General features: G+C 38.1%; 1 protein-coding gene across 1 annotated transcript; it reads right to left on the bottom strand.

Moving 5' to 3' along the window:
* Nucleotides 1-2449: 2449 nt before the first annotated feature.
* On the bottom strand, nt 2450-7761 carry LOC104533510 (cytochrome b5; the record flags this gene model as incomplete). Its single annotated transcript, XM_010182119.1, has 4 exons — nt 2450-2528; nt 3390-3424; nt 5906-5935; nt 7633-7761. Coding segments are annotated over 4 exons (273 nt in total), but the record flags the coding sequence as incomplete, so codon positions are not given.
* Between the last annotated feature and the right edge of the window lie 7702 nt (nt 7762-15463).

The following is a 15463-nucleotide window of genomic DNA, read 5'->3' as shown; positions in this document are numbered from 1 at the left end:
TCCCTAACGTTCTGTGATTCTGTGACTTTGTTCTAAGAAAGCATACTCTGCCCGTTCTTTTCTTTTTGCTGTCAAGCCATAAAAACATTGACTATCCTTAATTCATTTGATTTTCAATAGCACAGTCATTCACTCCTCACACCTATATACTTTTTTCTCTCATATTTATAATCAAAAGCTAAAGTAACATTAAAACTCCTGTATGACCCTCTATGGAAAGCAGCTCTAACCTTAGAGTATTAAAAAGAAAAAAATTTAAGCCCGATTATTATGTGATTTACAAATATAACAGTTCAAAACCCGAAACAGTCATGTCCACCACTGAGGCACAACTTACACAAGCGCTGGGGGAAGGGAACACGAACAGAGCAACTAGCGGGAACGAGGTGTGTTCACCTGCATTAGTGTTTTAACTTGTATCAGCTTCCAAAGCACTGCCTACTTGTCTCCACTCACTGCACTTTTGGTTCCCACTGTAGAAATTCCTTGGGCATGCCAGCATGTAAATTCCAATGTAATTTTTAAAATAATCAGAATATTCGGTACTTAAATTTGAGTCTAAATACCAACTCAGAGTTAACACATCCTTCTCAAAGTTTGTCTGTAAGAAGTCAGAAAAGCCTCATTTTTTAACTCACCTTTACCACATTCAGAGGAAAAGCTAGGGCAAGCACAGAATAAACACTGCTATTTATATTGCAGATCAAAATTTCCAAGGTAAAGAAGTTGATAGGATCTACTATAAATGCACATACATCTGTAAATCAAGTCTGACACAGAACACATGAATAAGAATGTAAGATGTAAATACTTTCTCAGATGAAGCTATATGAGATACCCTAATTTGTTATAACAGTAAAGGAATTCCCACAAAAGGAACCCCTCAATAATGGATTCCTGTATTGACATATTCCTACACACACAAGACAATCTCCTGAAGCACTTCTCCTCTAGTTGTTTGGGGTTTGTTTGGTTTTTTATGGGGTTTTTGGGATTTTTCTCTTTTTTTCCTTTTAAATCTTAGTACACTGTAAACATATGTCTCAATTTGATTTGATGTGACACAGGGGCTAAACCACATGCATCTTCCCTGGTGCAGCCCTCGGAATAGTGTTTCAAGTCCTGATGAATGTCAGGGAGGCAGAGCTTGCAGGGCCAAACCACCACTAAGTCACTAGAGTTGGTGTTGAGGTCATGCTGATGAAAATGTTTACCTATGCTAACTGTTCCACAGTATACTTCCTACTTTTTACACGCAACTTCCCTGCTTAAGGGACATGTCTTGACTTTCAGGATGCACCATAAAACAGGTATGGCCCCATATGCAAGGGCATCCTTTTCAAGGCCTTGAAGTTTGAAATCAAAGTATTTGAGCCAGCAAGAGTAAGCAATTAAACTTTTATTCAGTTTCATTTACATATGACTAAAAAATGTTCACCACAAAATGCAAACTTTCAGTTATCTTGTATTTAGCAGTGAAAATAGTCACGTCTTCCTAGTAAAGCACCAAGGAGCACATCACAGAACAGTCAGAAACAGAATTCATATATCAGTTTTTCCCCTCATACAATGCACATGACAAAGTTGTGAATCTTACAAAAAAGTCTAAAAGTTCCAGAACAAATTCTCAAGTCACCTGAGTGCTTGGCAGGAACAGTATTATTTAGTAGCAGTTACATAACCTATAGTGGTATTTTTTGAGAGAAGAAAAAAAAAAAAGTTGCTTTTCACAAAACTGAGACAGACGTCGAGCCAAACATTGGGTTCTATATTTTGCCTGAATTCTTCAATGGGAGTCAAACAAAACAGTTTACCAGTAGGAGTATCCACAACAACTAAGAGCAGATATCAAGAGGAAAGGATAAAAAAAAAAATCAACTAAAAATGAATGTTATAGCCTATGTGGTGTAGGACCCAGCTGCTTACAGGCACCTATACCCACTACTCCACTCAGGTTTTTCCATTATTTTTAATTAGCACTTCATTCAAACATACTACATTTAAGATGACAAGATGATTTTTTTCTTTTTTAAGTTAAGTGGTGTACATGGACAAATACATGTACACAGTTTTGGTAGTCATTTAAAGCTGTAAAATTTATATGTAAAGGGAGTCTTATGGGCCCCATTACAGATCAAAGAGAAATAACCAGAAGCAGTGTTACATACAAAACAATATTCTAACACAGAAACCAACACAGTTATGAAATAATTCATTAGAGAATAAAATTGTTATACAATAGGAGAAATGCTGCCTTTTTATCACTTCAGAACAGCAAGTAAGAAGGCAACATTAAGAAAAGTGCACAGCAGAAAAGAATTGTTCAGTTTCTGAAAAAGTTGATTTTTTTCTTTAGACATCAGGCTTTTGTCTGAAAATACATTGGGTTAGGATTGCTTATATTCTCTCCCAGATAAGTCTCTTCTTGCATTAGTTCTCAGTAAGGCGCTTACTCTGACATGTAGGAACGATACATCAGGGCCACGATGATTGCTACTATTGCCGGGATCACCCAGTTGGACCACGAACTAGAAAAAAAGTTTTCAAAACAGTAGTTTAGGAAGTGATAACCAGCAAGTTTAAAAAAATAAAGTCACTGCTTGACTAAGTCCTTCCTCCCTGCCCCAACAAATACTTCAAAGATAGGGCAACAGAACACCTGGGCTGGCCAGTAATACTCTAGCCATGTTAAAAAACCCAACTTGCACTGCTAAGGCTTTGCACTAGAGCTTACAAGAAGTTTGCTTACTAAAGAGTTGAACTCTAGACACATTTGAAGTCATGGCATGCTGCCCATAATATCATTCATTCAAAAACCATTTAAGCAGCATCATCACATGACACTTTCACACACCCAAGGTACCCCACCCAGAGGGGCATGGAACAGTCCTCTGAGGTTTCAGCAATAGGCAATTGTCAGCAAGATATAACTTTTATAAAGTTTGATTCAATGGTCTTCCAAAGTGGTTTTTCCTTCCTCTCCATTATGACACAGATTTTCCTTCTTATAGACACTTAAGTCCTCTTACTTCCCTTGCATGTAACAGCTGTAGCAAGTTTTAAAAGTGAGGAGTAAAAAAAGGCAGCAAGAGCACCAAGTGTTTTCTATTCACCTGATAGCCTCTAGAAATGAAGGCTTGTGCAACATAAACATAAACCATTTGGTAGATACTGATACATATCGACGTGAGAAAAAAAATCTAGACAGTAAGCTAACATGCTTGTAAAGTGGTACACAGATGCCAACTTGGACTTCACGTGGAACAGAAATTTTCTTGCATCATCCTCTGACATCTAAGTTTCCAATAGATGGAAGATACTCAGCTTTCTAAGCTTCAGAAACATAATCGTAAGGAACTTCAAGCTTGACATCAGGTGTCATACCATACCTGGAATTAGACTGAACAGTGGTAATAAGAGTTTCCTGGAAGGCAAAGCATAAAAAGATATTTACATCAGGCAGACATTCCTCTCCATCTTAACTAGCCCCTCAATTTCTAAAAACTCATTAAGTGAGACTGATTTAAAAACAACTCGGTGCAATGCATTTTGAAAGCATTTTCTCAGATTTTCTATAACAGTTATATTAGAATCTAGTTAGCAGCAGTTTCTGTAGTCAATGTTACGTCAACAGTTATTAAAAAAAAAATCACAAGGAATTTTGCTACAAGTTTTCGATGAAACTAACTTCAACCTCAGGTTACATTTGAGAAGCTTTAGTTGTCTAAAAGACAAAAATCCCTTACTTGACTAAAACTTAATTAAAAAAACCTATTAATACACAAATATTTCTTATATGGAACCTACATGAAGAATGCTACAAAGTTACATCTACAAGGCTTATTAAACTTATTTTTTAGTGTGGTGTTTCAGATTGTACAAAAATCTGTCAAATTATTATAGTAGTTTCTGATACTGATTTGGACTTCTTGTTCAGTTCCCACAAAAAAGCACTACAAATCCCAGTTGCATATATCTGCACAATTTCTATGAAGGCTTATTAATTTGAATACTACTAATGACACATGGCCCTAAGTGCATTTAAAAGATCCAAGGATTAAAACTGTACTTAAATTTAGTGGTACAAGACCCATGAAAAATGAATTGCTTCAGTATCAAAATATTTACAACTCATTTAAAGAGCAAAAGATTCCTGACATCCTTTCACAGGTTTAAACAGACTACTTTTTCAAGTAAGACTCAGTGATTACGTCTATATTGGTTTTGTGAACACCTCCATGAAAAACTAATCCCAAAGCCAAACAGCTCAGAACAGCTTGTGCCCACACTATCAAGGCTAACACTTTCCACAACAGATTTAGCCACTTCCAAGGCCAGCAAATGATTCCCCTCACACCAAGACAGCAAGAAGAATATGGCCCAGCTCATCAGAAACCTGTTTTTAAACAGTATGAAATTGGACATGTACGCTGAAGGTATTTTAAATACAGTGCAAGGATGAGAAGGACATTTGAATGCACAAGGCCTTCTGACGGCTCCAAGAAAGCCAGGGCACAGGGCCTAACCTGCCACATTACACACCCAGAGCACAGTGCAAAGCGAAACTGTCTTATCAGCTACACCCACACGCCCTGCTGAAGGAAACTGCTCCAGCTTCCTTCTGGAACGATGGAGAACACACATGTAGTGCAGATAACTACAGCCAGCAATAAAAAAAATTAATAAACTAAATAGCAGTGTAGTAAAAAGCCATCTGGATACATCTTAACTCCCAACTGATCACACTTTGGCCAAACTAATATTCCAAGTACTTCAGTTTAAGGTTTCGTGAGCTTAATCAAGGGAGTCTACACTACAACTTGCTTTGGGCAGTCTGTTTCTCAGTTGCATTTATGGTTGCTGCTCTTACAGTTTAGGTATAAATTGCCCTGAATTTCAAAAGCAATCTGTATAGCAGCTGTTATTTCTGGTGGGGAAAAAACTCCAAATTCTAGTTCCCACTCCAGTTCTTATTTTTATTAGTATATTAGTGCCAGTCCTTAATTAATAATAATATCAATAATTGCTATAGCAAACATTTCAGTGTGTATATATATACAGGTTTGGTTTTTTTTTTAACTTTTCCTTCCCTTAACTTACTCATGGTACTGGAAGATCTTACAAAAGTCATTATTTCTTAAAAGTAATCTCTCAAACAGCAAAAGTAAGATCTTGTTCCTATCACACTTCATTTAAAAATAATCTTTAACTATTTCCTAAGCACACTGCTGTAATATTAAGCCAGCCCTGAGCAAACATCCTCAATGCACACAGCAACAGCAACTGTACAAATAAATCCCTGATGCACTTGCTCCTTTGAGGGACACCTGAATTTTATGATTTGGATAGTGCCAACACAACTTAATTCTATTAAAGATAGAAAAAAAAGTAGAAAATAAGTCCAATACTACATTGACAGGACACTCAGCAAAATCTACAGGAACAATCAGGAAGCAAACAATATTTTCACCTTGAAAAGGATTTACAATTGCAAATTAACCAATCTATAATACTTCTCAATTTCCTCTACATTCTAAATCTACTAGTGTTACCAATATATTGTTAAGCACCAATTATTTCCCCACAAACACTTATTAGTTTAATCCACTCTGTCTCTAAACTTTTTTTTTTCTTAAGCGGAATACTAGAGAGCCATTGACCAAATCTAGACTCACCTTTTTGCTATAGTTTAATGCCATCACACTTAGTAATCTCTTGGTTCAAAACCATGCAAATTTAAAAATAAAGAATAGCTAACAGGAAGAATAAATTTAAGACAGATCAACAAGTTGAAAATATTTATGACCTGAAACACTACAATTAAATCAAGCTGAATTATTTTTGCCTCTGCAGATGTACTTAATGCCTAAAGGAAACAACATGGCATCTCAAGAAACACACTTACTGTTGGTTTCTGAAGCTTCCATCTATCGTCCTGCAAGAAAACAAGTACAAAAAGCAATTTAGACAAAACCCAAAGCATTCAAATAACAACTATCACTAAATTCAGTTTGCAGTTCTATTCTGTTAACGTGTACCTATTTTTACCTAAGAAACACACTTGCAAAACAGATGTCAGTGTATGATTTTGAGCTACCATAAACATCTCTTCCTTAAATAATACTTCCCAGTATACAGTGAAGAAGTGAAACCTGAGTCTCCAACATATTTCATTACTTCTTGTGCCTGTGTTTTCACATTTCCTTTGTCTACAAACAGTACACATAACCCGAGCCTATACACAGATTACAATCATACTAGTTTACTTGTACCTTGTCTACTCGTTATCAGGCAAAGTCGTCTAACCAGTTCTGGTCCAATGTCCAGTACAAAGGTCCCACATTCTGTGGAACTTTCATAAACTCATTAAATTTTACTTGAAATATGCACATGCATTACAAAAAGCCCAACAGTATATAATCTTGATAGTTTAATGTGCAAATACAGTGCTGTCAAGCTGTCTGCTTCCTATCAAATGAAAACAGGCACTCAGACAAGTAAAGAACTGGACTGGCAGCCAGATTAAGAACAACTTTATGGCGTCAACTGCCATCTGAAATAGATGACAAGTCTGCAAGGTTACAAGTGTGCATCAGAGCTTAATTATTTTGTATTAGGAGAAGATATACTGTTAATACTTATTAAGAGGACTCAAAACAGATACAAGATCAGGACTCTTACTGTGAAATATGCTACTCAAGACAATGCAAAATTTTCCTGAATGCAAGACAAAAGATATACAGAACAGATAAAAGAGGAAAGGAGAAGAGGCAGGGATGGGCAGTAGACTAGAGCAGATGAGCACACTAGCTGCCTAAACCTCTTACAAGTGGTTTTCAACTAAGATGCAGGAGAGCTTAAATAAGGCCTATCTGCAGGAAGCCAAGGCAGCAGCTGTGTAGCTAGAAATAAAGCATTCCAAGCTTGAGGCAGGAGAAAGGTGCTTGTTAAAAGTACAGGAAATGGTAAGAAGAGTATAGGAAAGCGGAAGTAACAGATGATCCAGTGGGGACTGGTCATAAACAACCCTCACAACTACAAGTAGGGAACACTGATACAGCACAAAACAGCAGGAGCCAGAGAGGGGGAAGACAGAGCATCAAACTAGAAGATGCTTATAGTAGCAGTTTTCTAAATGGCTACAAAAATACAAAGAGTAAGGATTGTAGTTTTAGATTCAGATGGAAACCTAGCATATACCTATATATATATATTTATTTATTTTACAATGATGAAAGAATGAAAGCAGATGTTCGTAGTCACTCCACATACTGACATAAGAAAAGGTCTAGACATTCTGACATACCATCTTCAAGGGTTATAGTTTCATAAAGCTCACAGAGTATACCAGAAGTGACATGATTGCATATTCAGTTTATTCAAAAACTAAGCTGTAATATATTTCAAAGCAGCAGATTTTGAGATGTGACCACCCTTATGCTACACTAATCAAATCCCTTCACATTGGGGGAACCTGTCTCTAGTCCAGGTCCATCCACAAACAGCTGCAGGGTTGGCATCCAACCAAACTAGCAGCTCTCCTTTATTTTGAAGTAGAAGTAAATTACCACATAAATAATCAGACAAAACCACTATACTATACAGCAAGTGCTGGTACTCTCACATACTCACCGGATGAAGTTCCCCAACAATAAAGGTTTCTGACATTGTCCTTGCATCTGTGGAATGGCCAACATCTTCAAAGTTCTCAGTAGCATCTCCTCCAGCTTGCTCCCTGAGGACCTCTTCACCACCTGGGTGCTGTAATTTTTAATGAGTTTGAATTTGTTACTGAAAACCATTCCACATTATAAAAATTTAAATTCTTCATTTTTAAAATTAAAAGAGTCCTTGCAAAATCAGCTGCTAGACTTCTTAGAGCAAACATAAGCCTCTCTGAATACCTAGAGGGCTTTATGTATTCTCTAAAGCCAAAACCAAGGAAGCTAAGTCTCTGCTCCATCAATGACGATCAGTAAGAGGCATTGCCCCCAGCAAGAAAAGCACTCAGAACATTTCAGGAATCAGTTGGTCTTTTAATAGCCCAACTGTTATCTAAAGTTATATTCCACGTTCTCAGTTCCGCAAGACACGCAAGCAACACTTCACACAGCAAAAGGATAAAAGCCAAAAGGTGTAAGTTGTAGCAAGAACATCCCAGGTAGATACAACAAAAAATGCTATTAACAAGAATAATAATCAAGCACTGAAACAAGTTGGCAAGGGAGTATGCAAAATCTCCATCCCTTGAGGTTGTCTAGACAAGGCACTAAGGAACCTGACCTTCAAGTTAATCCTAGTGGGATCTGGGGGTTGGACCAGATAACCCGCAAGAGTCCTTTCCAAAAGATATTATTATATGATTATCTAGTAAGCCAGCTACTTTGGAACTGCCTAAGCACAACCGAAAGCTCATACAAGACACTAGAATAGCAATTTGGTTTTAGCAGACTATGGAATCCCAAAACGACATTGCTGATAAAATCCTTGAGGTTTAGAAGTTGTCTCCTAGTATCTCCTAATACCTCAACTTATCACCATTCCCTTAACCTAAATCCCTGCTCTCCATTGACTTTTATTCTTCCCTGGGATAAGAATATGCACTTTTGGGATTGCACACAGTTGCACATTTTGATCCATCAAGTAACTGTGTCTTAATACTGCAAGGTATATCACATCATCTAGTTCAGTGAGTTTTCTCAGCTTCAAGTTACTCATTCATAAAAGAGATAAGTAACATGCCATAAAAATTCACTGCTCAACTTTTAAGTAGGAAACAACTATCTAAACACCAGGAATGATTAGATATGCAAGTTGAAAACACTTTATTACTACTGCCTTGGATTAAGGCAACCATGAAATAAGTTCCAACACGCTACCAGTGACAGGAAATAAGGTTTTGGAGCCTCAATTCCATTTGTAATGCTTCTGACTACAGGATCTAAAATGATGAAAATACAGTAAATTTCTGATATTTAGGGTCATCTTGCCTGGAGGATAGCTGAACAGAAAGGCTATGCTTAGACAGTAGATGAAAGAAATGGCATAAACATTTCTGCTGGTCTAGTTAATTCAGGTTAGTATTTACTTCAAGCCCACTGTATTAATTAATCTCCTATGAATCCTTCTCTTCCAACAAAAGTAAGACTTGCTCCTACAGACCAGGAAGACACTATTACTACCAGTTCCCAACAGTATCAGAACTTCAAAACTTGAATCTTTGCGTTAAAGGCAGACATTTATTTCAACAGGCCAGAAAACCTGCTTTTGTTAGGGGAAAAAAAGACCACCAAATAAAAGAAACCACACCAACCAAAAAACCAGACCAAACCAACCCAACACTTTTTTTAAAGGGCCACAATATACCACAACTGGAAGGGTAAGGGATCACCACCATGACTAAGCAAAAGCAAAATTAAGCAACTGATAGAGAGATTAGGCACAGCAGTTGAGCCAAACAAGGTTAAAAAAGTGCATGTAGAGTAGAGATTACGCAAGCAGAGGTGCAAATATGGCACACTCACGAAAATCCTGCCCTTGAATCAATCCTGATAAGTATTCAGGGAAAGGGCTGGACAAAATTTGAGGGATTACTCAAGTTCAGTGCCTTGAAACGTACAGGGCATTTAAGAAGCTGAACTTGGGTCTCACAGGCTTTCCCACACATTGCCACAGCTAAGACTTCAAAGAATTGCTTCAGCAATGTGGGGTTTGTTTTGGGTTTTTAATATCATACTAAAGAATTGCACTCCCCAAAGTAGAAAAATGTATGTAGCACCTTCAGCAAGAGAAGAAGGCAAAACTCTTTGGAAAACATGCTTAAGCAAGATATGAACAAGTAGCAGCAGGCACCAAAGGCTACTACCCATAAAGCACTGGTAGCATGTACACTCATGCACTGCAATGAACCCAAACCCTACTCATACAAGTAGATAAGACACTAGTTACTTCAGCAAGCTGTCACAATCACGTGGCTTATACTGCTTACCCCAAAAATTCACCAACCAGCCAAACAAGTGGATATCTACCAGTACAACTGCATATACTGTAATGCCATTACACAGAGTACTTCAACAAACTACCTGCAGGATTCTGACTACAGAATTATCATACACTAATTTGTCCCCAAGTCCCTCCTTTATGCCACCACAAAGCAATCACCTAGCTAGATGGACAGCTCCACTGAAGCTTTTGGTCTAATTAGTAACTGACCCCTCTGTCTACAAACCACAATATTAGTGTCACCACAGTGACTGTGATCAATCCTCTCAGTGACTATCATATATCACCTGAAGGGGACAAACTCACCCTGACCTCTGCTAACATAGCTGGACAACTGATAGTATTTTTTTCTCCTCACATCAGCAAGACTAAGGTAGAGAGAATCTGAGTTCCTCACTGAAGCCATCCAGCAGATATTATTAGTAACCTACTACACATACACAGGTACTTCAAAGTGAAACACTTTTCTTTTATATGGTACCTTTGCTTAAAGATGCAAACTTGAAAACCCTCTGCAAGCAACTAGCACATAATACAAGTACTTAATGAAAAGACTTCACTGCCCATAATGAAAGGGAGCAACTATAATGTCTCAAAGGGCAAGAAATGACTTTGCTACCAGAATCTGAGCATTATCCATGATTCTCAAATTTTATTTATACAGGGCTTTTGTTCACACTTTTGCATGGTGAACAAAGCTTACTATCAGAATTTCTGCTTTAATGAAGAGCCTCTGGATAGATCCTGGAACTGGAAGCTCACAAGAATATACAGATAACTCCCAAACTGAAATTCTGCTGACACAAATAACTTAGGTGTTTCTGCAAAGTTGAGGATCAATGGAAATGAAAAAAAGCTTTTGCTGATAAATTAAGCTAGTCTAGCTTATTCCTAGGACATTCCCAATATAATACTGGTATTTCTTCACAAGGTCAGTGCTAGTACATAGCACAGACTAATTCCTAACAGCAACACATTAGAAAGTTTTAGATAAAGCAAATAAGCAGTTAAACTCACTGCTCTCACCTGGGTCAGAAATCTGTGATTACTTAACCCTGAATGCCTATCACCTCTTCTCTCCCTTGCTTCAGTCATGCAACTTTCTCAGTGTCATAGTTCAAGAGTCTATTAAAGTGTAACTATCCTAATTCACAATCCCTGCACCTTCACCCCTCCACCTCCCACAGTAGGCAAATCAAATCTAGGGTTCAATTTAACTTTCAGAGAGATCAGCAAATATCTCCACCAGTGACAGTCATATAAACTAAAGCATTGCTTTCTGCACTATGGGGAGTAAGAAGCAGAAAGGGGCAGTGACAGAGCCAGACACACCCAGAGAATCTCAGCTTTACTGTGTAAGAGAAACACTTGTTTGTTTTAAGGGCACTGTCATGTAGTCTTAAGAGTCCCCCCCAGATTATTTCCATCACCTATTTAAGTTACAGACAGAAATTCTGTAGTCATGCATAATTTTTAGGAGCCTAGGAGAGCAGATCTGTTTAAGAGACTGTATTTTTAAAAACTGTCATTAAGGTTTTAGGTGAACTGAAGAAGAAATGCCCAGGAGCTGGGTGCACATTTCCCCACTTACAAACCAATTACAGCTTGCAGTGTCTTACATAAGAATGCTAAGAAATGCTACATTTCAAAGCATTTTCAAATCCTCCTGCAAGCTTCATCAGAGCTTAAGAAAGTGATAACACTGATTTTAACCCTTAGACTGCAAGGTTCTGCAATAAAAAAAACCAAACTAACTACCGCAATATACTGACAAACTTCAAAACATGGTCATACCAGCACCTTTTGATGTAAGCTACTCATTACCTTAAACACAGAAGCTACTATGCTGCTCCTCCGCAGTATCATCATACTGGATGAATGCAACCTATTGCCATATAGCAGAGAGAACATTTTTCATGCTGACATAGTAAAACAGTATTTGTTTCACTGTACTTTGATCAGCATTACAAAACACATTTTGTGGGAGCTCTGTTTAGAAACAGTGTCATGAAAGCACAAGTTCACACCTTAGGAAAAAAACATTTTCATTGGCCATTAATATTTTCAACAAATTTTGAGACCACTAACAGTTGGAGTAACCTAAACAAAGTCTGTAATAGATGAATACCAAATACACACTATAGTTGTTTTCCAGAACAAGTAATTTCTCACAGCTAGAGATGTTCCTGTTCTTGTTAGCTTCCCTGGCTAGCTCAAAGAATCCAACCAACTTCCCACAAAAGCCATAGGGAGGACTCTCACTACAATGGGAAGCAGAACAAGACAGTGATCATTTAATTATTATTTTATAGGCCCAGCTACTCTTGTTTAGCTCATCAGACTGACATCAAAGCCTAATTGCTTTATTAAACTATAGAGAAATACTATCAAGCTTTAACAACGTACCAACAATGAATCCATTCACTGACATTTAATATTATTCATATTTGTAATTATCCGTAATACAGATATAGCCACAAGATTCTGCTGTGAGTACACATGCATTTCTAGTAGCTGTTTACCCTTAAATGATGTAGGATCTGAAACTATGAAAAGGTTTCCCCAGTTTTTTTCTAATAGAGGAAGATTCTGGTGTGAAGTCTTTCATGCCAAGAGCTTTCATATACCACACTCCAAAAAGCTAAGATCTCTGAATTTCCTCTCCTAGAGGATATACTTTGATAATAAAAGAAAATTCAGAGATATATATTCAAGTTATAAAGTTTTCCTGAGATCTGCCATTAAAAAAAGTGTGTGTATATATACACATACGTATATATTTTTATATGTACACACACATTTTATTCGTATTTATATATATATATGCACACACACACGTTGTTGCTGGAATTTTCATCTTCAGTAACTCCTAGCATAAGATGTCAGAGTGCACGATACTTTCCTCCTCCAGAATTGATTCTTATTTCAAAGGGATCTTTTTTAAGCCTTGTCCTTGGAAAATCAAGCTAATACTGGTCACATATGATGCAATACCTGTGCTGCTTCTCAGCCTCACCACTCCCAAAACATACATATCACCAGCCCCAGTCCACTTACTATCTAACTTCAATCAAGTGTTCAGGGAGGCTGATGGTTACCAAAACCCAAACAAGATTCACTGAACACCTACAAGATTTATGAAGAGAAAACAGCTGGACAGAAGAAATATACCCTTTAAGTATTGTAATGGAGTGAAAGGCAGCAGCCTAATTTCACTTACTGGGCATGAAAGCATCCAGGGTGTCTTTAGCACTGAAGTGCTGTTAAGTTTTAAACTTCATAATCAATAAGAAAGTACTTCCATAAGTTAATGCAGTGGCTGGAAAGATTGCTTGTCAAATTAAAACAAGAGGATTAGTGAAGTTAGCTTCCAATCCCAGTTCTTCACTCCCTAGTAAACTGGTACTTTTACTTATTCACTACCCAAGAAGAGCAAAAATTATGTGATGCTTCAGCAGTGCATCCTCTTTCATACTACTGGATTTACTTTAGTAGCCTACATTTAATTCTTGAAGTATTTGAAGCTTTTATGCTACTGCAAGGAAATGCAAGAAAAACTGAGTTTGACCAATAACACTATTGAAACAGCTACCATAATCTCAATTTCCCCGAAAAGCATCTACTGTACTCCAGAATGCACCAGCAAGAGGCTAGTTCAAATTTTTCCACATCTGTCACATGTAAATACCTCCAGGCACCTGACAGCGTCAAAAGAATTAGCACATTACTTGAGAAATTAATCAGGTTCAAAAGCATTCAAAAAAGGTAAAAAGGTGTCTTATCAAATACTTTAATCCAAGGGTTCTATCTCAAAAATCACCAACACAATGAACATGACAATATCCAAGAGCTTTTCTTAGGAACATAGCTTCATATAGATACTTTGATGAAAATTGTTATCCAATCTCATTCATTTATTATCTCAGAATATGACTCCGAAATTTCAGCTGCACAACTAGCCATATTCTACTGAAAGCTATTTAGTGTGAGGCTAAAGTTTGACCCATGTGTACCAGAGTGCATCAGACATCTCATGGTTGTCCAAGAAACAACTATTTAACTGCTCTCAAACTGAATTCTTTTGCTATACTCCTGAATTAGACACACTGTCCTGAAGGCTGCAATAAAGATCTTATTGGAGAAACTTGCACAAGATGGTGCCTCTTAATATTTACCAGTTTCATCACATGACTGAAGGAAGAAGCTCTCAGCTTGTTTGTACAACTAAAATCCAAAAGCTCATTAGATGGATTTTTTGTCAAGTGTGGTTTTTTTCCTTGGGTTGGGTTGGGGGGGGCTTTTTTTAATGTGGTGGTGGTGGTGGTGTGGGTCCCCCTCTAAATCTGGAAGTGCTTATACAATCATGTATCAACCAAAACTGATCAAGTTTCCAAAAACAGCTACTTCAACTTCTCAGAGTACGTGAAAAGCTGTTCTCTTCCAGGGCTTCTATAATTAAATTTGCCTTGCCTGCATAGCAAAACAAGCATTTCCATAACTAAACGGTGAACTAAAACAAGGACAGAGCTAGATGAAAAATAATCAAGAGTCCGTAGACCAGTTTCACAATGCACCCTGCTGAAAAGCCAAACAACCCGTGCTGGCACACAGCTTAAGAATGAAATATTATCTGTGTCAACACTGCCTTTGAAAAATTGCTTGTCAACCTCCTACTTACAAAATGCTCAATTTATACTTTGAATTTGAAGTGTTTACAACCACAAAAATTAGGATAAGGCTACAGAAGTACTGAAGCTTGAATTCTGTCATGTCACCACCAATCTGAAATGTATGCTCAAGGAAATGAATGTAAGTCTACCGTAACACTTTTTAATTAGATGCTAGAACTTTGCAGATTAGGAGTAACAGGACTGAGGAAGAAAATTCAAAATATCACTACTAAATCCCAGCTATATTTAATACCAAAAAACCCCCTGTGCTGTAGTTGCATTTATGCACCTCCATAAAGAAAGGTTTTAGTCCAATAACTACAATGCTTCCTCACTAACCATGACTATCAATGATTACATCAATTGTTCGTCATCAGCAAGCGATCAAAACCATCAGTCGCTAACTGAAATACAAACAAACAAAAACAAGCGACCCAACCAGAAGCATTCAGCCTGAACGCTGTACTCCGCCGGACTTTGGGCTTCTGCAGCTTCGCAGCGCGGCCCCGCACGCCCACGCCGAGCGCTACCGGACAGCAGCAGGGGCAGCGAGCCTTTGGGGAGCTCGAGTTTCTACAAAAGCTGGGAGCTGAAAAGCGGGAGAAGGAAGCAGAGCAGTCCCTAGCCGCGAGTTACCCGCGAGTGCAGAGCGGCGTGCCCGGCACACCCGTGCTTTTCCAACCCAGGAGGCACCCCGCTGCCGCGCCGGGGCGCCCGGAACCCGCCCCCGCTCTCACCCCCAACGGCCTCAACGGTCCCCCAGGCGCTACCGCCTAGACCCGGTACCGCCG

Source organism: Mesitornis unicolor, unplaced genomic scaffold (assembly GCF_000695765.1).
Source record: "Mesitornis unicolor isolate BGI_N332 unplaced genomic scaffold, ASM69576v1 scaffold46103, whole genome shotgun sequence".
Lineage (NCBI taxonomy): Eukaryota > Metazoa > Chordata > Aves > Mesitornithiformes > Mesitornithidae > Mesitornis > Mesitornis unicolor.
The sequence above is the reverse complement of the archived record's forward strand: the minus strand, read 5'-3'. Positions and strand labels throughout refer to the sequence as shown.